General features: G+C 39.9%; 1 protein-coding gene and 1 pseudogene across 3 annotated transcripts in view; one reads left to right on the plus strand and one right to left on the minus strand.

The window, feature by feature from the left end:
- Window positions 1-23270, plus strand: part of USP6NL (USP6 N-terminal like) — a 188990-nt gene that overhangs the window by 111279 nt on the left and 54441 nt on the right. For both annotated transcript variants that reach the window (XM_080656700.1, XM_080656701.1), the window contains exons 5-6: window positions 5657-5696; window positions 17929-18009. In XM_080656700.1, the coding sequence (XP_080512826.1) occupies window positions 5657-5696; window positions 17929-18009 (121 nt within the window). The remainder of the gene's footprint in view (window positions 1-5656; window positions 5697-17928; window positions 18010-23270) is intronic.
- LOC308245564 (large ribosomal subunit protein uL22-like) lies at window positions 8205-8759 on the minus strand (annotated as a pseudogene). Its single transcript has one exon. The product of its transcript is annotated as a large ribosomal subunit protein uL22-like (transcript).

Here is a 23270-nt window from a genome sequence, read left to right on the forward strand (position 1 = left end):
ATAGCGGTCGCTGCTGGTGGCTTTTATTGCTTGTCACTGTAGACTGGAGTTTTTTGAGTGCTATTGAATAAAGTCACATGGCCTAAGCATTTAGATATTGCTTCCTGTCACATCTTGATCAAAAGAGCATTTCTTTCTGCTGTCTTCATTCTTTGAGATTTTTTGATTGGTTCTTCAATGAAATTGGGTTTTAAGTGTCAATGTCAGTACAATGCAATAGCAAAAACTAACTTTGTCGCCTTCTCTGAAGGCTGCTGACTTCATATCTAATTATAGTTTTAGTAAGTTAAATGACTTGTTATGATATGTGGGGAAGGATGACGGTAATTAGCAAATGCAGTACAGGAATAACTTGGTTTTATAACAGATTTCACAATAAATATGAAAATTGTTGCCAAACCAGCTTGGCTTGATGCTGGAAAAGTAACATCTTTGTGAAGTACTCAGAAATGGGGCGCTATCCCCAATCTGTATGCTGTGATTGCATTGCATCTGAGAGTAGAGAAATCGAGCTTATTTAAAAAGTTAGAGAACTTTCAACATTTTTATCAAAAATAGCCCGTGCTACTCTGCTCACAAAGAATGCTTGGTATTTGGATAAAGATAGATAATGTTTTCAGGTCACAAGTTATTAATAGAAGGGTTAGAAGGAAAATGTACCAAAAATAAAGATAAAATTAATACCAAGCTTCAGGTTTTCAACTAGTTATCAAAATGTATATGTTTATAAAATTTAACTGTAGTTTACGATGTCTATATAAATACTGGAAAGCCAGAATAAAGGTGTTTTTGTTTTTAAAACATATCTCTTTAGATGACAAGGGCTTGAGAACTCTTTCTACTCAACTAATAATTTTGACTGGAATAAGTCTACTACAAAAATAGAAAAAACATTTAGTCAGTATATTCAGCTTAACTGATTTTAACAAGTTAAATTTTAAGTTTCCAAATGAAAGTTTATTTCAAGTTATGGAAATGCTCTGAGCTATTGAAAAATTATAGACACATATATTCTAATTAGTAATTCTATATTTAATAGCAGATGAAAAAATAGATCTAGTTAAGGTTCCTCTCTTTCCAGAGATGACTATGTTGTTGCTGTTTTTGCTTACTGTGTTTCTGTGAGGCATAGTTTCTTACTGTCAGCTTGGTGTTTTCTTTGAGCAGCTTCTAGGTGCTTCTTTCCCTTAGAGCATAAACCCTTGTTTTCTAAAGCAGGGGGAGGCAGTCATTTTCTGTAAAGAGCCAGGTCTGAAATATTTTTGGCTTTATGGACCCTTTGTCACAGTTATTCAACTCTACCATTGTAGCATGAAAACAACCACAGATAATACATAAATGGATGAGCGTGGAAGTGTTCTAATAAGCCTTCATTTACAAAAACAGGCAGTGGGCCGGATTTGATCCATGGCTGTAGTTTGCTGACATAAAGGAATACTCCACTCACCCAGATTTTGGTCCTTTTTTTTTTTTTTTTTTTTTAATAATTGAAGGATATTTAGGTGACAAGGTAAATATGCTCATGTGCATGCAGGCATGCATTCATCTTTCCCATCATATATTCATTCAGCAATATTCGTGTGTTCCTTCAGTATGTCAGCACCTGTGCCTGAGGCTGGTGCAGTACTTTACATGTGTATCTAGACATTGTGTGTAGCTGTTGGGAAGGCAGCATTTCCCTGCTGTCTCCTTGGAAGGCTGTGGAAATCAGTGTATGCCACCACAGATATTTGAGGAGGAATCGTTTTTTGGAGATGAGTGTTGTACACAAAGCAGATTTTGTATAAAAGGTTTTAAGTATGGAGTAATAATGCATGAAAATCCACGTGGGAAACCTTGACCAAGTTCTTGAGGTTTATCATCCATCTATGAAGTCTAAAGGCGTATTACAAAATTCAACATCCATTCATGAAAAAATTCTCAAAATGGGCAGAGGGGACTGTATCTCAACATAATAAAGGCCATATATGACAAATCCACAGCTGAGATCATTCTCAGTGGGGAAAAACCGAAAGCTTTTCCTCTTAAGATCAAATGCCCACTCTCATCACTTTTTTTCAATATAGGACTGAAAGTCCTAGCCAGAGCAAAAAGGCAAGAGGAAAATAAAAGGCATCCAAATCTGAAGGGAAGAAATAAAACTGTCTCTATTCGCAGATAATATGATCTTATATATAGAAAAGCCTAAAGACTCCACCAAAAAAACCTGTTAGAACTAATAAGCAAATTCAGTAAAGTTGCAGGATACAAACTCAAAATACGAAAAATTAGTTGTGTTTCTATATACCAGTAACAAACTATTAGAAACAGAAATTAAGAGAACAGTTCTATTTACAGTTACATGAAAAAGAATAAAGTATCTAGGAATCAATTTAACCAAGAATGTAATAGATCTGTACTCTGAAAACTATAAGACATAGATGAAAGAAATGGAAGAAGATACAAATGAGTGCAATGATATTCTATACTCATGGATTAGAAGAATTAACATTGTTAAAATGTCCATTCTACCTAAAGCAATATACAGATTTAATGCTGTCCCTATCAAAATTCCAATGACTTGTCTTACAGAAATAGAATAAATAATTCTAAAATTTTTATATAATCACAAAAGGCCCCAAAATACCAAAGCAATTTTGCACAAGAACAAGGCTGTAGGCATTACACTTCCTGATTTCAAACTATATTACAAAGTTATAATAATCAAAACAGTATGGTATTGGTATAAAAATAGACACATAGATCAATTGAACAGAATAGAGTGCCCAGAAATAAACCCACATATTAATTTATGACAAAGGAGACAAGAATATGCAATGGGGAAAGAATAGTCTCTTCAGTAAACGATGTTGGAGCCCTGGCTGGTGTGGCTCAGGTGGTTGGGCATCGTCCCATGCACCAGGAGGTTGCAGGTTCGATTCCTGGTCAAGGGCATATGTCTGGGGGTTGGGGGAAATGGGTGAAGGTGTACAATAAGTATAAACTTCTGGTTATAAGTAAGTACTGAGGATGTAATATACAGCATAGTGACAATAGTTAACAATACTGTATTGTACCTTGTAGATCTTAAAAGTTCTCATCATAAGGAAAAAAAATCTGTAAGCATGTTTGCTGATGGATGTTAACTAAACCTAATATAATCATTTGCAGTATATATACATACATCAAATCCTTATGTTATAGCCTACAAGGAATACATTGTTATATGTCAATTGTGTCTTAATTTTTAAATAAATAAAATTTAAAATGAACATTAAAAAATGCTTGGATAGTAGGAGTTCAGTAACCTGGGTATCATGATATAGGGACTGGATAGGCAACCAGATCCTGGTGGGGTTGCCACAGGGAAATTATGTGAAATATTGGGTTGATTGGAAATCTAATACCAGGTTTGTGTACTCCTGGATTTTGCCTAAGGCTGGCTGTGGTTATATGTATACTAGAGGCCCGGTGCATGAATTTTGTGCATGGGGGGCGGGATCAGTCCCTCAACCCAGCCTGCGCCCTCTCACAATCTGGGACCTTTCCGGGGACGTACGTCTGCTGGTTTACGGGCCTAAACTGGCAGTCGGACATCCCTCTTGCAATCCAGGATGCTGCATGCACCAGTGACCATATTTTTCATACAGGTGAAAGGCGTCTTGCTGTTGTATGCTGCATTTTTTGGTCCTGATTATAAAAAGTAGTACATAACATGATCCTTCTGAGGCAGTAGTACCATTTTCCCCATCTTATGGGTGGAAAAACTGAAGCAGAGAAAAGTTAAGTTATTGGCTTTGTCACATAGTTGTAAGTGTCAGAATCAGGGCTGACAAAATGTGCAAGCCAGAGTCCATGCTTGTCATTGCTGCATCATCCTGTTTTTCCAGTGTTAGAGTAGCCTTGCCAGGTTTTAATTTTTAAATGTAAGATTCTGTTCCTAATATATAGGGTAGGGTCCCTAGGCCTGGCCAGTGATCAGGGCCAATCTGTGGGGCAACGAGCTGGGCAACCGGGGTGCCCCCGCTGGCACCCACCTTGGCTGGCAGCCTGGTGCCGCCCGCTGGCCGGCCCTGCCCTCTGCCGCCACCACTGATCATCTCCCTCTGCCTGCTGGCACCTGCCTTGGCTGGCCTGGCGCCACCTGCTCGCTGGCCCCGCCCCCCCACCAATATGCTGTTAGGTGGATTTGCATATTAGGGTTTTATGTAGATAGATTCTGGCATTCCTTGCCCCCAGAGTTTCAATAGTATGATTTGAGGTTAACATGGAGTGGGGTGCTATGTGAAGTCCTGTCTCATCTTGAATTTCATAAAGCAGTTAGTTTTGTAGGACCTGCCCAACACAGGCCATGTAGCCTGAGCAGATGATCAGCATCATTCCACAGCCAAGTGCAAAACTTGGTTCTGATTCAGGGTTGAGAATAGGTCTGTCAGTCTTATTTAGTAAATAGGAGGACACCAAAAAAGTTCACCCAGCAACTTCAAAAAACTTCTCCTGTGATAGGCAGCCATAGGTTCGGAATGTTCAAATAAACAGTTGTCGGAATCAGCTCAAATCAGCTGTACAAAAGGTTGGTCTTGCCCAGGGCAGTCCACTTATCCCAGAAATACCATTCAAGGTGTCGCTGCTGACCTAATTACCTAGGAAGTACATTCCAGTGGTTTCAACAAGTCCTCTCCTATTAGTAAATGAAGAAAGGATAGGTATACTTTTAAACCGAAGTTATATCTTAATTCGAACTCACTGGGTTAGATAATTCTGAACATCTCTACATTAGGCTAAGTGTGATTAAGTGAAAATGTTAGCTTCCATATCTGTGAAATGAGGGTTTGGACTATCTCTCTACTCAACTATTACACCTTTTTGTCAGTTCCATGGCTGTGACTTCATGGTTCACCTAAGGACTCCAGTCATCAGGATAGCAAAACTCTGCTACTCGGAAATACTGGACTCTTGAATATGAATGCATTACACTCTACGAAGTGGTATTATGTGATCTCAAGAGAAACTGAGGCAAGAATGTGTACATATCATTGCCAAAACATAAATTCTGCTGAGATAGCAACTTGAAGCACATAACTTTGTTTATGGATAGCACATTGTTTTTATGTTACTGACAGTGATATAAGAGTCTCAGAATATTTTATATTAGAGGTGATAGCACAAAATTACTGTCAGAAAAGTGAAATTTATCTGTTATTGTATGTTAAAAATTGACATTTTCACAAATGAAGATTTCCTTATTTACCAAATAAAAGGTGAAGTTTGCTTTTTGATTCACAAATTCATTGGGGGAAGTTTTATTTCCTTATACTAATTTTTTTTAAGCAATCATTTATGTATTATAGGCCATGGTTTGAGCCAGAGAATGAAGGTTGGTGAACTATAGCATGAAACTGAGTAATTGAATTTTTAATTTAATTTTATTCACATTTAAAATTAAATAGCCACATCCACCTAGAGATTACTTTATTGGACAGTGCAGGTCTAGAAATGTGAAGATAAGGGACACTGGTTACAGATAGCTACTTGTTTTATAAGGAATTAGGTGGAATGGGAGCTATGTAATGTTTGTAATCACAATTGATGGTTGTACATCACGTGTATGTATTGGTTTATAATTTTTTCAAAGTTTGCTACGACTAATTGACATGTACTGTTTTTTTCTCTGCAGTGAGGAGGAGCTCCCATATCATAATGCAGCAGTGGAACGGGTAAGGCCAGCTCTGCATTTACTGACCGTTACTGGTGAATTGGGTTTATCAGAGGAATAAAATCTACCACCTTCCTGATTCTGAATGCCTTGTTATATATAAGTGGGGCAGTCATTGTTAAAATTTGACCCTAAGTATATCACTATAAATTAAATTAAATTAATGGTGAAATGATTTTAGGAGATTGATGGAACTTCTGATAGATATTTGAGTAAAGGAAAGGTAGCGGTAAAGATTTGCATTCCAGACAGGTAGTTCTCACTCTAGGAGTGCTTCCTAATGCAGAGCCTTTAAGGAGCACAGTTGCTTAGGACCCACCTCATTCGTCAAGTCAGACTCTGGGCAGGAGGCCGGCAGGTAATTTGTAAAAAGTTTCCCAAGAGATTCTCATGTATTCTGTGGCTGATAGAGCACTATTGTAAAACAGAAGCTCTTTGGAATATCACTGTCCCATGAAGTTTTTTTTTTATTGTTGTTGTTTAAAAAAAAAAAATATATATATATATATATATATATATATATATATATATATATATACATTAATAAAAGAGAAACATGCAAATTAACCATCACTCTGCTACACCCACAAGCCACACCCACCAGCCAATCAGGAGCAAGTATGCAAATTAACCCAACCAAGATGGTGGCAGCCACGGAGCTGGAGCAAGCAAGAGGCTTGGGTTGCCCTGGCGATGGAGCAAGCCAAGCTTCCCACCTTCCCTGGCCGGCCCTGGCCACTCAAGGCTACAAAGTTTCAATTATAGAAGATAAATAAATTCTAGATACTTGCTTCCAGCCGGCTCTGGCCTCCACTGAAGGAGGCGCTGAAAAAAAAAAAAGAAAAAGAAAAAAAGGAGGGTGATCAGGCCAGGATGGGATGGCAGGGGCCGTTGGGGGTAAGCAGACCATCAGGGGGGCCAGTTGGGGGTGAGCAGGCCATCAGTTGGGAAGGAAGGTGTGGGCGAGCAGGCCAGCAAGGGGGGCAGTTGGGGGTGATCAGGCTGGTGGGGGGGGGCAATTGGGGGCAAGTAGGCCAGCAGGCAGAGTGGTTAGGGACAATCAGGCAGGCAGGCAGGCAAGTGAGCGGTTAGGAGCCAGTAGTCCTAGATTGTGAGAGAGATGTCTGACTGCCAGTTTAGGCCCGATCCCTATAAACTGGCAGTAGGACATCCTTCGAGGTGTCCCAAATTGGAGAGGGTGCAGGCCGGGCTGAGGAACACTCCCCCCCTCTCCATGCACGAATTTCGTGCACCGGGCCACTAGTGTACACACACACACACACACACACACACACACACACACACACACACACACTGAGTGGCCAGATTATTATGATCTCTGAATGCATAATAATCTGGCCACTCACTGTATATCCTATATAATAAAAGGCTATATGCAAATTGTCCCCTTCACCAGGAGTTTGACCAGCAGGCAGGCCGGCCAACCGCCTATGTCCCCTCCCCATGGCCATGCTGGCCGGACCCTACCCATGCACGAATTCATGCACCAGACTTCTAATATATATATACACACATATACATACATACACTGAGTGGCCAGATTATTATGCATTCAGAGATCATAATAATCTGGCCACTCAGTGTGTATGTATGTATGTATGTGTGTGTGTGTGTGTGTGTATATATATATATATATATATATATATATATCGATTTCAGAGAAGGGAGAGGGAGAGAGATAGAAACATCAAACATGAAAGAGAATCATTGATCGGCTATCTCCTGCACATCCCCAGTGGGGATTGAGCCCACAACCCAGGCATGTGCCCTTGACCAGAATCAAACCTGGGACCCTTCGGTTCCCAGGCCGACGCTCTATCCCTGAGCCAAACCAGTTAGGGCTGTCCCATGCGTGACAACTTTCCCACCAATAACAACCAAGTTTGCTGTAGTCAAATAAAGCTGTTAGCTTTTTAAGGACTTAAGGAAGTCTTATATATAGTAAACCTGTCACCTTTTGGTAGCTCGGGAGTTTCCCCTTTCTTCATTATATTTGGGCAGGGAACTGGTTCCATAGCTGAGACCAGGGACTGAATGTTTTAAAGTTGGTCAGAATCTCTCTTCCCTTCTCTGTTGTGTATGTGTGTGTGGCCGGGGGGCAGGAGAGGTGGGGATACCAAAAAGTGAATTGTAGAATGAGAAGAGGCTACTGATTGGGTTTGTTCCTACTTTGTTTATGTTTGATGAGGAAGGAGGCTGAATTTCATATAATTGAGGTAAAATTAAAATTGGAATTTGAAAAAATATTTCAGAAAATCTTTCTAAAATCAAAATTTTCTGAAAATAACAACTGTGGTACAACTTTGAGATGTAGACAAAATTGCCATTTGACATATATATAGAGTTCCCGATAGGTACTGCATACAGTTGAATTCTCTTGTGACTTCCTGATTCTCTCAGTATCAGACCTTGATGTTTTGCGAAGGAATTTTTTTTTTTTTTTTTTTTTTTTGCTTTTACTTTTATTTAGATTTATTTTATGCTGAATTTACTCCCGGGCCATAAGTTTTTGTTTCTTCAGTTTCTTCTGAGATACCTTTTTCTTCTGTGCAACCTCCTCTTCTGATTTAGGAACAGTCTACTCCTTTTCAGTAAGGATCATCTCAATGTGGCAGGGAGAGCTCATGTTTGGGTGAATCCGCCCATGAGCTCTGTAGGTTCTACGCCGCATCTTGGGAGCTTTGTTCACCTGAATATGCTATGTGACCAGAGAGTCTACATCTAAACCCTTAAATTCAGCATTACTGTCGGCATTTTTAAGCATGTGCAGCAAAAATTCAGCACTCTTTTTGGGCCACCAGCTCTGTGTCCAGCCCCACTGTTTTGCCTGGGCACACCTACCAAGTCCACCATTGTAACGATGGAATGGCACACACTGCTTCTTTAAGGTGACATCCTTCAGATACTTGGTGGCTTTTCGAATATGCATACCCTTGATGGCCTGGGCAGTTTCACGAGTGTTCTTAAAGTGAACGCGGAGATTTGAGCCTCTTGATTGGTGTGATTTTGTGGGGTTTTCTGGGTCTAGTGAATAGCGAACCATTTTCAGAGGTCACCTGTGGCTGCTTTGGGGAAGAGCAGGAATTTTTTTTAATAGCCACATTCTTGCAGAGCACTGGACTAGGTATTGCCTAGAATATTTGGATCAAATAGACATAGTTTCTGCCTTTGAGATGCTCACTGTCTGCCCAGTGACTAGAGGAAGGTCAAGTGAGAGATTGATTGATTATTGGTGGCTTTTGGGAGCGTAATATTAGTGACATGAAATGGCTATGCTGGTGGTGGGGAAGGCAGATCTGTGGCTAAGGAATGAATGAGAAGGAAGTGATGAATAACAGTGAGCAATTTCTAAATTCTGTCTCTAGTGAACTTTTTACCAATCCCCTTTGAAATGGGAACATAAGGATTTGTTTCCACTCTCTGCCCTTTCTTCTCGCCTAGTGCCCTGATTGACAGATTGCACTAATCCTTGGACCCCAGTGATACCACACTGCTTCATTGCCCCTCGCTATACTCATGTCTTCATTTCTCTCTCTTCCCAGCTCAATTCTGTAGTCACTTGCGTAAACCTTAACCTCCCTTCCCTCTGTTGCTTCTTCTGGGCTAAACTACGGCCCTAGTTAAAACCAACTTTCTGCTGCTGCAGTGCCTGCACTTGCATAGGGAAGTGCAGCTAGGGAAAGACAGCTGAGCTGACTGGTTTTACTTTACATTTATGATCACAAACCTCAGCTGGAGCATTAGCACTGCCTGGAAGTCACACTGTTCCTCCCTAGTGAATGAATGTCTGCTCTCATTTCAACTATTGGAGCCTTCTCTTTCCCCCTCAAACCTCCACTACTCCTTATCTGTCCTCTCTCAGCTAATGGCTTTGCTTCTTATCTATACTAATAAAAGGGTAATATGCTAATGAGACCAGACATCTTCCAGATGTCCTTCTGGACAAAGCCACGGTGGCGGGGGCCAAGGCAGAGGTGGTTGGGGCAATCAGGCCAGCAGGGGGAGCAGTTAGGGGGAGATCAGGCCAGCAGGGGGAGCAGTTAGGAGGTGATCAGGCCAGCAGGGGAGAGAGCAGTTAGGGGGCAATCAGGCCAGCAGGGGAGAGCAGTTAGGGGGTGTTCAGAATGTCAGGAGAGCAGTTAGGGAGCTATCAGGCCAGCAGGGAGGAGCAGTTAGGGGGCAATCAGGCCGGCAGGCAGAGGTGGTTAGGGGCAATCAGGCAGGCAGGCGAGTGGTTAGGAGCCAGCGGTCCCGGATTGTGAGAGGGATGTCCCAGATTGGAGAGGGTGCAGGCCAGGCTGAGGGACCCCCTCCCTCTCCGTGCACAAATTTTGTGCACCAGGCCTCTAGTTTCTTGTAAGAAAACAGAAGCAATGAAAAGAGAATTTCCCTGGGCTTCCACAACCACACCTACCCACCTGTCATCATTTATGCCTAAAGCTCTAGTTCCTGTGCATGTATATGTTGTTCATTCAGGAACATCATTCGAGATATTCTTTCCTCTCTCTCCTGAATTCTTTCTTTTTCTACTTAATTGTTTCCATTAGAGTAAAATCTATTATTACTACCATTAAAAAATAAACCCACAAAAACACCAATCTTCTTTTGACCCTATTTCCTCCTCAGCTACTGCTCTGATTCCTACAGCATTTTCTGTTGCCCTTACTCTTGAAAGTGGTTCCTATATTCTTTCCTGCAGTTCTTCCTTGTACCCATTCCAATTAGATTTTAACTCCTACCCCCCACCCCATTGCTATTATCGGGGTCTCTAATTACCTCTCTACTGGTACATCCAGTAGTCAATTCCTAGACTTCCTCTTGACATAGCAGCAGCATTTGACATGGTTGGTTACTATCTATTCTGACATACTCTCTTTGCTTGGACTTCAGAACTCACATATTCTTCTTTCCTCACTGACTGCTCTTTCTCAGTTTGCTCCGCTTGCTTTTCCTCTCCTCCTTGATCTACACTTCAGGGTGCCTCCTGGCTCAACCTTGAACTTCTTTTTCCCATCTGTGTTTCTTCTGTGGTAATCTCATCTAGCTTTTGGCCTTAAATGCCAACTGTATGTTGATGACTTGGCTCCCTCAATCCAAGACTTGTATATTTTTGTATATACATTTCAGTGTCTAGACTTAGATGTCTTACTGACGATATACGTTTAGGTGTCTGATAAATGTTCAAACTGGGGTTTCTGTTATTCTCTTCAAATTCTTTCTATTTATAAATTTCTTTATCTCAGTAAATGGGAACTCCATTCTTCTAGTTGTTCAGTATAAAAACTTCTGAGTTAGCTTTGACTTTTTCTTACTGCTCTTTTCATCTCTTAGCCTTCAAAATGTATTCAGAATCTGATCACCAGCTCCACTTCTGCCACCTGGTCCACTGCAGCATCTCTTCTGGAGCTTCCAACTTCTTACTTCTGCCACCTTTCCCCTGCCCCACAGAATCTATCCGTTCACCAGAAAGCCAGAATGATCCTCTTAAAATAAGTAGGATCATGTCATTCTCTAATTGAAACACAGGAAGAGGGAAAGTCATTATAATGGCCTGCAAAGCCCTGTATGCCCTGGTTTGTGTGAAGTCTCTCATCTCATCTCCTACTGCCTTCCCTTGCTCACTCACTGGCCTCTTTAGTGCTTCCTGAGCATGCCCACCATATTCCTTCTATCAGGCCTTCTGCACTGGCTGCTTCCTTTCTCAGGATGCTCTTCCCCTTGATAGTGACAAATCTCGGTCCCTCAATACTTTCGGTCTCAAATGTTACCTTCAGAAAAATACCTTCCCTGGCCATCATTTCTAAAATTGGGAACTGTCCCCCACAATACTAATTATTCTCTTCTCTCCTTTATTTTTCTCTTTAGCACTTACTATTTCAAATAGTAAATATTTTATTTATTTTTTTAATTTATGACTTTCCTCACTAGGATCTAATCTCTATGAGGTTGTTTTTTTTTTAAACCTCTTTGTTCACTGCTGTATCCCCAGAACCTAGAGTAGTGCACATAGTATGTTAGTATTTGTGCACTAAGTAGTGGCTGAGTGAATGACCAGATGAATGGTGTAACTGCTTTATAACTAAATATGTTGATTTAAAGACTGCCAAGATTGTCCCTTCGAATGTTAAATACCCTTTATATGAGACATCATGGAGAGAAGAGTTGGAAGGTATCTTGTAACAAAATATACCTGAATTGTGCAAAATAGAAATCTGGCAACTCAGTATTGACTTCTCTCTGTATTGCCTACCTTCTTCCCTTTTAAAAATAAATTCCTGGTCCAGAAAATCCAAAAGTCTTGGATCCAGCGATTTAGATTGAAGAAATGTGACAGTAAAGAAAAGAAGAAATATAAGACAAAAGCTGTATTTTAGAGGATGCATAGTTTAGGTAGGCTTTAAAAAAATACCTTATTATTCTTAAATTAAAAATTCTTTTTGACATTATTGCAGGAGTCCCTTTTAAAATATATTTGCCTGCACAATGCAGTCAAGCTTGTAATTAATTGGTTGTTTAATCTCAAGAGTTTAATATAACAGGAAATCACTAAAAAATGACCTATGCACTCCTTAATAATTTAACAGAAATTTAATTTTATATTCGTTTGTCAGTCTTATATTGAGAGAAGGGCAGAATTCTGAGGCTGCTGATTGAGATTCCATTGTGCCTTTCATATATAAACTGCTCTCATATTGCATGACCTACCTTTTACCATTTTGGGGGAACTTTACACATGGGCAGAGCAATATAAGGCTACAAACTTTTTAGTTTATCAGGATTTCCTCCAATTTTTCTGGTCTAACTTCAGTTTATGTATTCTTCGGTAACTGCCCAGTCCTCATGGCCAAGCTCTGCCATATTGAGGAAACTAATAGAAAATTCTACATGTATGACTTTGTTGAATAAAATCAATGGAAATGATAGCCTTGCTGATGTCTAAGATGTTTATTAATCGTTACAAAGCATACCCTTGAAGCATGCACTTATTGTCACTCGGGAAGCCTGTACACTAACACATAGTCAAGTAATCATGGCTTTAGTTTCAAGTTTGCCAATATAGTATTTTATGGAAGGCAGATCTCTATTTAAAATAAGGATATTTTGTTTAAAATAAGGATAGCGCGTCATACAAGGATTAGTGTTAATATTTACAAAGTGCTTTGGATTCCTCCAAATAGGCAATTAAACAAATACACACACTTATTATGTTTACTGTACAGAGAACAATATTAATAATGAGTTATATTGTTTCTTTGAGCTTACTGATGTTTTTCATAAGGAGAAAAGGATATGTAAAACTATGCGTCTTTGTAGATTCATCTATTTAGTGCAATATTTTGCATGGCTTACAAAATATGGGAGTCTATTCCTATCTTTTGAAACTACATTTTAATTTTATGTGGTTTGAAATCTTAAAATACACGACTGGTAGATCTCTCAATGTTATTCTGTCAAAACACAAAGCTTTCCTTCTTCTTGTCCTCTCCTGCCTCTGCTGGTGAGGTGTAGGTGTTCGTGTCTCTGGTCAACTTGATCCTGTCAGGCTTCCTAATGCAGGAGAGACAAAGAAGTATCTGAAGACATAAACTTCATTAAAGTTCTAAGTTTTCTTATTCTGGAAGAGAAGCTATTTAATACCCATTCATGCATGTGTGTGTGTTTAGCCTTTACCATCTGGATTATTAATCATGTTAATAGTGGGAGGAGCCTTGGACCAGATAGAAGAGAAGCTAATACTTATGTGGGTGATCAACAGTTGTTAAGTGCTTACTGGCCCTGCATATGGTTAAAAATATATGGAGGTTGAGAGGTAACAAACGAGATATTGGTCCAGTTTTAGTCTTTACACCCTCCTTGCTCAAATAGGAGAGGGGCAGTTATGATTCATAGGGGACAGCAATTTAAGATAATTGAATGTACACTTCAAATGTAAGTTTAGTCCTTTGCTGCAAATAACCCTTGGTGAGGGAGGGGGCGAGTACACAACAATGTACCATTTTTGTAGTCAGTGGAGGTAATGGAAAGATATAGAGAATGTAGGATGGAGACTAAGACCTCGGATCATTTTCCTTTTGATACATGTTGTTGTCATATCCTTAGGGGAGTAGAAGTTTCTTATACCCGGGTCTCCTATATGATTTTAAAAATTGAAATGATGAGCATATATAGTATCCAGATCTTAATTTTTGAGGATCATTCTCCATTAAAAAGAACTACTGTTTCTTAAAGAAATGGCTGTTGTAAGTCCAGGTAGAAAGCATATAAAGTGAGCCTGAATTATTTTGTGCCAGATAGAGTATGTCTAAAGCAGTGGTCGGCAAATTCATTAGTCAACAGAGCCAAATATCAACAGTACAGCGATTGAAATTTCTTTTGAGAGCCACATTTTTAAACTTAAACTTCTAACGCCACTTCTTCAAAATAGACTCGCCCAGGCCGTGGTATTTTGTGGAAGAGCCACACTTAAGGGGCCAAAGAGCCGCATGTGGCTCGTGAGCCGCAGTTTGCCGACCACTGGTCTAAAGGATCCACTTGAAGAGAGAAATCTCCATCCAAATAAGAGGGGTCAGCTAAATTTGGGGCAATTTGAACTTCAAAAAGAACAATGATAGTAGATTACAATACATTGATAAAACAGCCCCTTGTATCATAGTGCTATTAAAAATGTGGAGGAGCTAGGAAGGCAATCCTTTTTAATAGAAAATGTCAGTTAATCATACAGAAGGAATCATAGGATTAGAACAAACAAACAAACATCATTTACCACTGTCAGAATCAGAATTGATTCAGACAGGGATTATCACTGTATGGTAAGACCACTGAGTAGAGTTGTTAAGGAACAGATTATCCAATTAATAGCATTATGTGTTAATGACAAATAGTTCAAGATGCCAAATCATAAAAGTAGCAAGAAGGTGAGTTGGGGCCATATTGTGAAGACCCATCCATGTGGAACATTTTTGTGGGTGATTAATGGGTAGCCATTGAAGGGTTTTAAACGGGACACGTTTTAAAAATTGTGGTGGCAGTGTAGAGGCTTTTTTGAAGACAGTCAGGGTTACCCTTAAGGAGTTAATGCTTTCTTCTAGGAATTGGGATCGCCTGAATTAGGGCAGAGGACATGATGGAAACATGAGACATGGATGGGACCAGCAGAGTATAGCATGGATGTGGGAAGGAAGGTAAAATGAAGATTGAGAACAACTTAAGGTTCTGGTTTGTTTGACTTAGTGAGTAGTGATGCTGTTAATTTATGATAGGAAAGAGGAGAATAATAGCAGCATGGTGAGGGAAATGGTTTTGGATATGTTGAATTTCAAGTATTTGCTGAATTTGTAGGTTGAAATTCTAACTTGCTGTTATGTTCTAGTTTGTGTTGGTGTTAATTCAGTTCATGGCAAGATGCTGTTCCTCAGCCTGTTTTTCTAGAGCACTTGAGTTCACATTTGTCACATGGTTTTCAATTAATTCTGGAATAGTCAGCTGTAGTATGTTTGGTGATAAAGTATATTTTATCCATGAATTATATATTCATGAGCTGAGGGCGGGGAAAGACATTCACATGCATTCAAGTCTGGTGTAGCTGAACTGACAGTATCATGGAGTTAACATTTAAACCAGATTCAACTACTGATATATAATTTTTAAATCCTATAGCCTGGGAGCTTTTCTCAAGGTGTATCATTTTTGTTTTTTGCTGTAGGGGAAAGAAAATCACGCTTCATGGTTCTTAAAAGTGTGTGTGTGTGTGTGTGTTGTCTTTGCATGTGAGAATTTATAGCATTTAAAATTATCTATATATATGATAAGCATTAGAATACCAAAGAGTGCCATTACAAAAAAGAATGCTTCTTAAAGTGATTAATTGATAATTCATAGTCATAAAAATGAAAGATAGCAAGAGACAGGCTAGATCTCAGCAGGGTTGTTCCTGACAAAGTGTGTTATTGTACTCTATGTTGGCTTGAATTATTTTCGTGCTTTCCTGTTGGTGGAGAAGAGGATATGCTTCGAATAAGTCAGGGAAGGAAGTGCAAAAAAACCCAAATGGCAGCTTAGATCAATCTTAATTTTTCATAGCTTCGCCTTCTCTAAAGTCACATTGAGCAGAAACATTAATTAGATTTCAGTGCCCCACTGAGTTTTGAAATTAAACATATTTCTAGAACCATCTGCAACATTTTATCACTAATAATATAATGAAGAATATGCTTAGTCTTTTGAAAAATGGAATTTATAACAATATCTTTTGCTCACAAGTGATCATCTTTTATTATGAAAAACCCATCAAAATTTTTATAAAGAGTTTTAAAAATATGCCTAAAAGTAAAATTTTAGAAAATATTCTTATTGGTTATAATCTTTTTCTAAATTCAGGGTGGATTTTGGTGAAGCATATATTAAGTATATGGTGCACTGTTCTTCTTTGGGATTTTATGCCCTTTTTAAGTCTGAAAATATTGATGGCGGGCATGTGCCACCTGCCTTGCCTGTTTGAGGCTGGAATATAGACAGTCAGTAGGAGCTACTGCCTTCATCCAGGAGTGCCATTGCCTGAGCTACAGCAGGGCCACGATGGAAGCAAGAGAGGAGTGGAGCTAAAAGTGCAGGTCCTGAAGCCAAGCTGCCCAACCTCAAACCCCCTTCAAACTTGAACTTACTAAATGGGGGAATTTGGACAGTCACTTAACCCTTTTGTGCTTCTGTTTCCTTATCTGTACAATGGGCATGGCTATGTTTACCTCACAGGGTTGTAGTGAGCATATGTTTTGAGCATAAAAATGTATCCTTAGAATAATTTTATTTCCTGTGAATCTTTCATTTCCATTGCTTTTTATTCTTATGCTTATTATACTTACAGAGGCCTGCAGAAAAGAAAATGTAGGGATTGAGAAAAATGAACAAAATAGCAGAATCTCAGCTCACTTATAAGAGAAAATTATGCTGGGTTTTGTTCTCATGAAAATGAAATAATTAAGTGCCTACTCTGTGCCCAGCACTGATCTGGGCAGTGGGGAAACAGCAAACATCCCAGCAGCTTTCCTAGGGAAGAGCGTGGGTTAGGTGTGCAGGTGTCCTGACCCCTAAAAGGAGACAGACTTGCTCACCTGGTCATAGGCTAAGGTTACCACAGACTTCTTGGCTGAGGAGGGTGTTTTTTCTTGCCTGAAAGGAGAGAAGACAAATATGCTTTCTGAAAGTTATAGGGACTGAGGGCTGTATGCCCAGTTCTTTTTTCTAAATTTACTAATCACAGTCGCTCTACCACCTTAGGAGTGAGTAGGAGATTGGACAGCAGGCCCAGTTCCTCAGGAAAACAATATCCCTCTCCTGGCAACCAAAGAAGTGAGGAAGAAGCACTTTCTGTGCCACCTTCCCATTTCCCAGCTTTGCTCTGGGTCTCAATGTAGTGTGATCTACAAGACTGTTTCCATTCAGCCTCATCTAATGCTGATTATCTCAGAACTCCATCCACTCATGCTTCTTAGAGTATTCTTCCCCACATTGCACTTGATGAAAATCCTGATAATCCTTCCATACCTTATGAAAGGCTCATCTTCTGCCATCCATCAGGCAGGTTTGACTACTCCCTCCACCATGACCTTACTCTCACCCTTCCTGACACTGTGTGACAGCACCTGTCACAGCATGTTTCCATATCAGTCACCCTGAGCTAATGGCGAACTTTCTTTTTCAGCAGCAAGTGTTACTTTTGTATAATTTTTCAGTAGCATAGTGATAATTAAATATTAATCACTCCACGAATCTAGAAATACCCAATTCTTTGAAGAACCAATTCTGTCACCGAAAACATTATGATGCTAGAACTCAGTAAAATTTGTGGGGTGGGGGAAAAGGGAAGAAAATGAGATTTTGAAGTTGTGTTTTTGTTGTTAAAAGGTAGTTCAAAATATTTTAAAATTTCCTTTTGGTTTAAATTTGTATAATAGAGCATTTTGGAAAATTTCAACAATTCCTTTCTTTTTACCCCAGTGAAGTACCTCCTGTGTATCTTTAATTTTCGCTATGGAATTCCATTGATACAACTGTAAAATTATTAATACAACTTAATAGTAGAATACTTGCTATTTAATATAGCATAAGTCTTTCAGCAGTCCTTTTTTAGCAGCATTTTCTTTGACATTGTTTTGAAATTTGTAAGTAAAGAAGCCTTGAACAAATAGTAACAATAAATTTTGATTTTATTTTAGCAAAAGCATCTGGAAATTGAAAGAACTACTAAGTGGTTGAAAATGCTAAAAGGATGGGAAAAATACAAGAACACTGAAAAGGTAATTAAAAATAATGTTACTTCCTGGTGAAACTATACAAGTTCAATGTGGATTTTCCCAGTACAAGTTTCTGTTTAATTATAAGACTATTACATTCATATTCTTAAAAAACTTTTTTAGTTTAATTGAATTTTAGTGGAATGCCTCAAAATAGGATTCTTTTTTTAAAAATTTTAAGGTTCTGTTTAGTAATAAACAACAAATAAAGTTACAAGACAGATCACAGACTGAAAAATTTTTAAACATACAAATTATAGATTAGTATACATGACATATGCATATGTATGTATGATATATATGTACATCTACCATATATATAATATATATATATCTCCTATAACTCACTTATTTTTATTTATTTTTATTTTTTAATATTTCAAGAAAGACGATCTTAAATATAATAATGTCACATGCAATAAACCTTAATATCTCAAGAAAAACGATTTTAAATATAATAATGTTACATGCAGTAAACACCAATTATTCAAGAAAAATGATCTTAAATATAATAATATTACATGCAGTACAAAATAGGATTCTTTATGTTGTAACAGAGTGCCCAGTTCAGATTGTTTTCCCAGTTAAGAGGATGTATTGGGTAGTCCAGAGGTAGGCTGGGTTTTAGGAATGATTTAATACAGCTGCTCAGTTACATTGCCAGTGACTTAATTTCTTTGCACTTCTCTTCTGCCTTCTGCAGTGTCAGCTTCACCATGAGGTTGGCTTCCCTTTGGGATCACAATTATTGCAGTAGTTTCAGACTTCATATCCACATGTCTCACTGCTCAGAAAGGGAGGACTGGCTTCTGACCTCTTTCCTGAAACAGGAACAATCTCTTTTTCTAGAAGCTTCTAGCAAACCTCCTCTTTAATTTTTTTGCCCTGCATTGAGTTTGTGCTCAGTTTTGAACCAATTAAAAAAATACACACCTATTAATATCACCACCAACCTCATCAAGAAGTCTTTAAATATTGGTGAATTTTGAAGTTTATGGGATAGAAATTTTCTAAAATTCTAATTTTGCTTGAAAGGTCAAATGTTATCAGTGGTACCAAATACTATCAGATATTTTCCTTAAAGTGACAGGCTTCATTTATTTTTGAGAAAATGTTAAATACCCAAATCTGAATAACTATAGTTGTATTACTCAGTAGTTTTTTTCAAGTAATAAGGTATTTCATGAAAAAAGCAGTTGATTCAGGTCATGATTCAAACAATTTTGTAAGTGCTTTTTCTTGAGGCCATCACTGTACTTGGATGTGCAGAAAAGTGCTCAGTGTGTACTTCCCATGCCATCGCTCAGAATATTAATAAGATGTGTATTCAAGAGTTGAGATTAAAATTAATAATTTCTACTGCTTCATCTAAAGTAAAATAAACTTGTTTTAAACTGTGAGTGGAGAATACGGTGACCACTAGCGTAGTGCTGCTACTGTGCGATTTGTGTGAAGGTGCCAGTAGTTTTATGACCATTGCTTGTCTGCTACCGTGCAAAAGGCAGTATAGTGAAAAAGGCAACTGACATTTTAGTTTTATTAGGAGAACAGCTTTGACCTCATAGACCGTGCTTTGAGAACAGCTAACATTTGCATTGACTTCCTCATAGTAAAATGGAGATAATCATACCCATTTCAAAGGGATGGAAAGTGAGCAATTAATGCATATATAGCACTCAGTACACACCTTGCAGAGTGTAAGCATTCAGTAAATATTTGTTACTGCTGTTAGTTTTTTGAAGGGAGTTTGGACAAAAAAAAAAAAAAAAAAAGAGGAAAATACAACTGAATTAACTATTAGGATTTCTATTTCCTCACACTTCTTTTCTGTGTTATTTTTTTTTTTCCTTTTTGCATAGATACAAATTGTGTGTCAGCATTTGTTAATAAGAATTCCAGGAAAAGAAATCAGTCTCTTAGATTCTAATGAATATTACATAGAAACAGTATTGCCTAATGGTTAGTAATAGACTCTGAAGCCAGGCCATCCTCGGTTCAAATCTCAGCTCCACCACTTTATTAGCTGTGCGACCTTGGGGAAGATATTTTACCTTTTTCTGACTTAGTTTGCTCATCTGTAAAATGGAGATAAGAATAGCATTTACCTCTGAGTTGTTTAGAGGATTAAATGTTAATTCCTATAAAGCACCCTTAGTATGCAGTCAGTAAATGTTGCTTATTATTGTACGAAAAAAGGCTCTATGGCTAAATAAAGTAGAGAAAATCAGAGCTAAACATAGTTAAGCAGTGTTTCTTTACTACAGGACTTTTGAGAGTCTTTAATACTATAACATGTGATGGGAATTTTTAAGAGGGACCTTAAATTGTACAAAACTTACTTAACCATGGAAATCTTTTTGTCCTGGGGTATATCACAATGCTCATGTCACTTTTTTTTTTTTTTTTTAAGCATCTTAAGTATTCTTATTTAAAGTTTAGACTCTTATTTTATTTTCATCAGCAGTGAGTACCTTGCTGATTTTATTATCTGTGTGTTTTAGCATTATGTTGGAAGTCACGATGTTTTTAAGAGGATCAGTTCCAAGTAGAACATTAATTACAATGCCTGTGCTCTTGTTTAATATTTTGCCGAGTCTCTCAGATTGGCCTAAAGTTGACAGTTATACTTTACCTTTTGTCTTTGTGGAAAGATTGCTCAAGTGGTAATTACAAGATAAATTTTGGTGCATTATACTTATGCTTTAATCTCATATTCAGTCTAATAAAATATTTGTAGAGTTATATGGCTTTATTTTCTTGCCTAGTATATATATATAGTATAGATATATAGATATCTATGATAGTAAGTAAGCCTCTGTAAAATGAGCAATTCTACTAGGCTATCATTCTGCACAACAACTCTGGCTAATTTAGTTCCCAGTTAGAGAGATTTTAACAGAACTATTGCTTTGATGTATAATTTTAAAGCACTTTCCCACAACCATAATGGTAGAATTATTGGATGACATATATGGTCCAATTTAGTGTGAACAGAATGCACCTTCTAAAATAATCACTGCTTTCAGATCATACCTAGTTTTAAATTGCATTAAAGTAAAAAAGTAGCATGTATTTTTCTTCTCTTCTAAGAGGAGCAGGTATAAGTTTTCTTTCCACAGATTCCTTACTTACAAAGTAGTAAACAAAGAAATTCATAGAAATATATACATACATATATATATACTAGAGGCCCAGTGCACGAGATTCATGCTCTCGAGAAGGGGTGTGTCTCAGCCTGGCCTGCACCCTCTCACAGTCCAGGAGACCTCAGGGGATGTCTGACTGACAGCTTAGGGAGTGGGCCCAAAGGGAGTGGGCGTAAGCTGTCAGTCGGACATCTTTAGTGCTGCCTCAGAGGTGGGAGAGGCTCCCGTCACCACTGCTGCACTTGCCAGCTATGAGCTGTGTAACTGGCTTCTGGCTGAGCAGTGTTCCACCTGTGGGAGGGCACTGACCATAAGGAGCAACTCCTGCATTGAGCGTCTGCCCCCTGGTGGTCAGTGCGCATCATAGCAACCAGTTGTTCAGTCGTTCAGTCAATTTGCATATTACCCTTTTATTATATAGGATTATTATATAGGACTAGTGGCCTGGTGCACAAAATTCGTGCATGGGGGGGGGGGGCATGGTGTTGCTCAGCCCGGCCTGCACCCTCTCCAATCTGGGACCCCTTGAAGGATGTCCTACTGCCAGTTTACAGGGATCAGGCCTAAACCGGCAGTCGGACATCCCTCTCGCAATCCGGGACTGCTGGCTCCTAACCGCTCACCTGCCTGCCTGCCTGCCTGATTGCCCCTAACCACTCTGCCTGCCAGCCTGCTCGCCCCCAACTGCCCCCCGCCAACCTGATCACCCCAACTGCCCCCCGTGCCAGTGTGCTCACCCCCAACTGCCAACCCTGCCAGCCTGTTCACCCCCAACTGCCCCCCCCCCCCGCTGGCCTGCTTGCCCACACCTTCCCTCCCCACTGAGCTGCTCGCCCCCAACTGCCCCCCTGCTGGCCTGCTCACTCCAAACTGCCCCCCTGCTGGCCTGATCCCCTCCAACTGACCCCCACTGATGGCCTGCTCGCCCCCAACTGGCTCCCCTGCTGGTCTGCTTACCCCAACAGTCCTGCCCTTCACCAGCCTGATCACCCACAACTGCCGTCCCATCCTGGCCTGATCACCCACAACTGCCCTCCCCTCTTGGCCTCTAACTGCCTCTACCTCAGCCCCGCCACCATGGCTTTGTCCAGAAGAACGTCCAGAAGGTCTCCTGGAAGGTCTCCCAGTCTAATTAGCATATTACCCTTTTATTAGTATAGATCAGCAGTTCTCAACCTATAAATATCTGTGTTTTCCGATGGTCTAAGGCGACCCTGCTAGCGACCACAGGTTGAGAACTGCTAGCAGGGTCGCCTAAGACCATGGGAAAACACAGATATTTACATTATGATTCATAACAGTAGCAAAATTACAGTTATGAAGTAGCAACGAAAATAATTTTATGGTTGGGGGTCACCACAACATGAGGAACTATATTAAAGGGTCGCGGCATTAGAAAGGTTGAGGACCACTGGTATAGACAAAGGCCTGGTGCATGGATTGGGGCTGGCTGGTTTGCCCTGAAGGGTGCCCCATATCAGGGTGGGGGGTCCTGCTGGGGTGCCTGGGTGAGGGGCTGATGGCTGTTTGCAGGCTGGCCAAGCCCCCCATCGGGGACCCTCATCCCATGAGGGTGTGGCCAGCCTGGGTGAGGGGCTGAGGGCTGTTTTAAGGCTGACCACACCCCCTTCAGGGTGGGGGTCCCCACTGGGGTGCCTGGCCAGCCAGGGTGAGGAGCTGATGGCTGTTTGCAGGCTGGCCACAGCCCCTTTAGGGTGGGGGGTCTCGCTGTGGTGCCCGGCCAGCATGGGTGAGGAGCTGATGCTGTTTGCAGGCTGGCCATGCCCCCCGGCGACCCAAGCTCCCAGCCCCTCCTTTTTTTTTCTTTTTTTTTTCATCGTCTCCTTGAGCGGAAGCCAGGGCCGCTGGAAGCAGGTATCTGGGATTTATTTATCTTCTATAATTGAAACTTTGTAGCCTTGAGCAGAGGCCAGGGCCAGCCAGGGCAGGCGGGAAGCTTGGCTTCCTCCATCGCCAGGGGCAACCCAAGCCTCCTGCTCCATGGCTGCTGCCATCTTTGTTGGGTTAATTTGCATACTCGCTCTGATTGGCTGGTGGGCGTAGCAGAGGTACAGTCATATTGCATGTTTCTCTTTTATTAGGTAGGATTTTAATCCT

This window comes from Plecotus auritus, assembly GCF_963455305.1.
Source record: "Plecotus auritus genome assembly, chromosome: 1".
Taxonomy (NCBI): Eukaryota; Metazoa; Chordata; class Mammalia; order Chiroptera; family Vespertilionidae; genus Plecotus; species Plecotus auritus.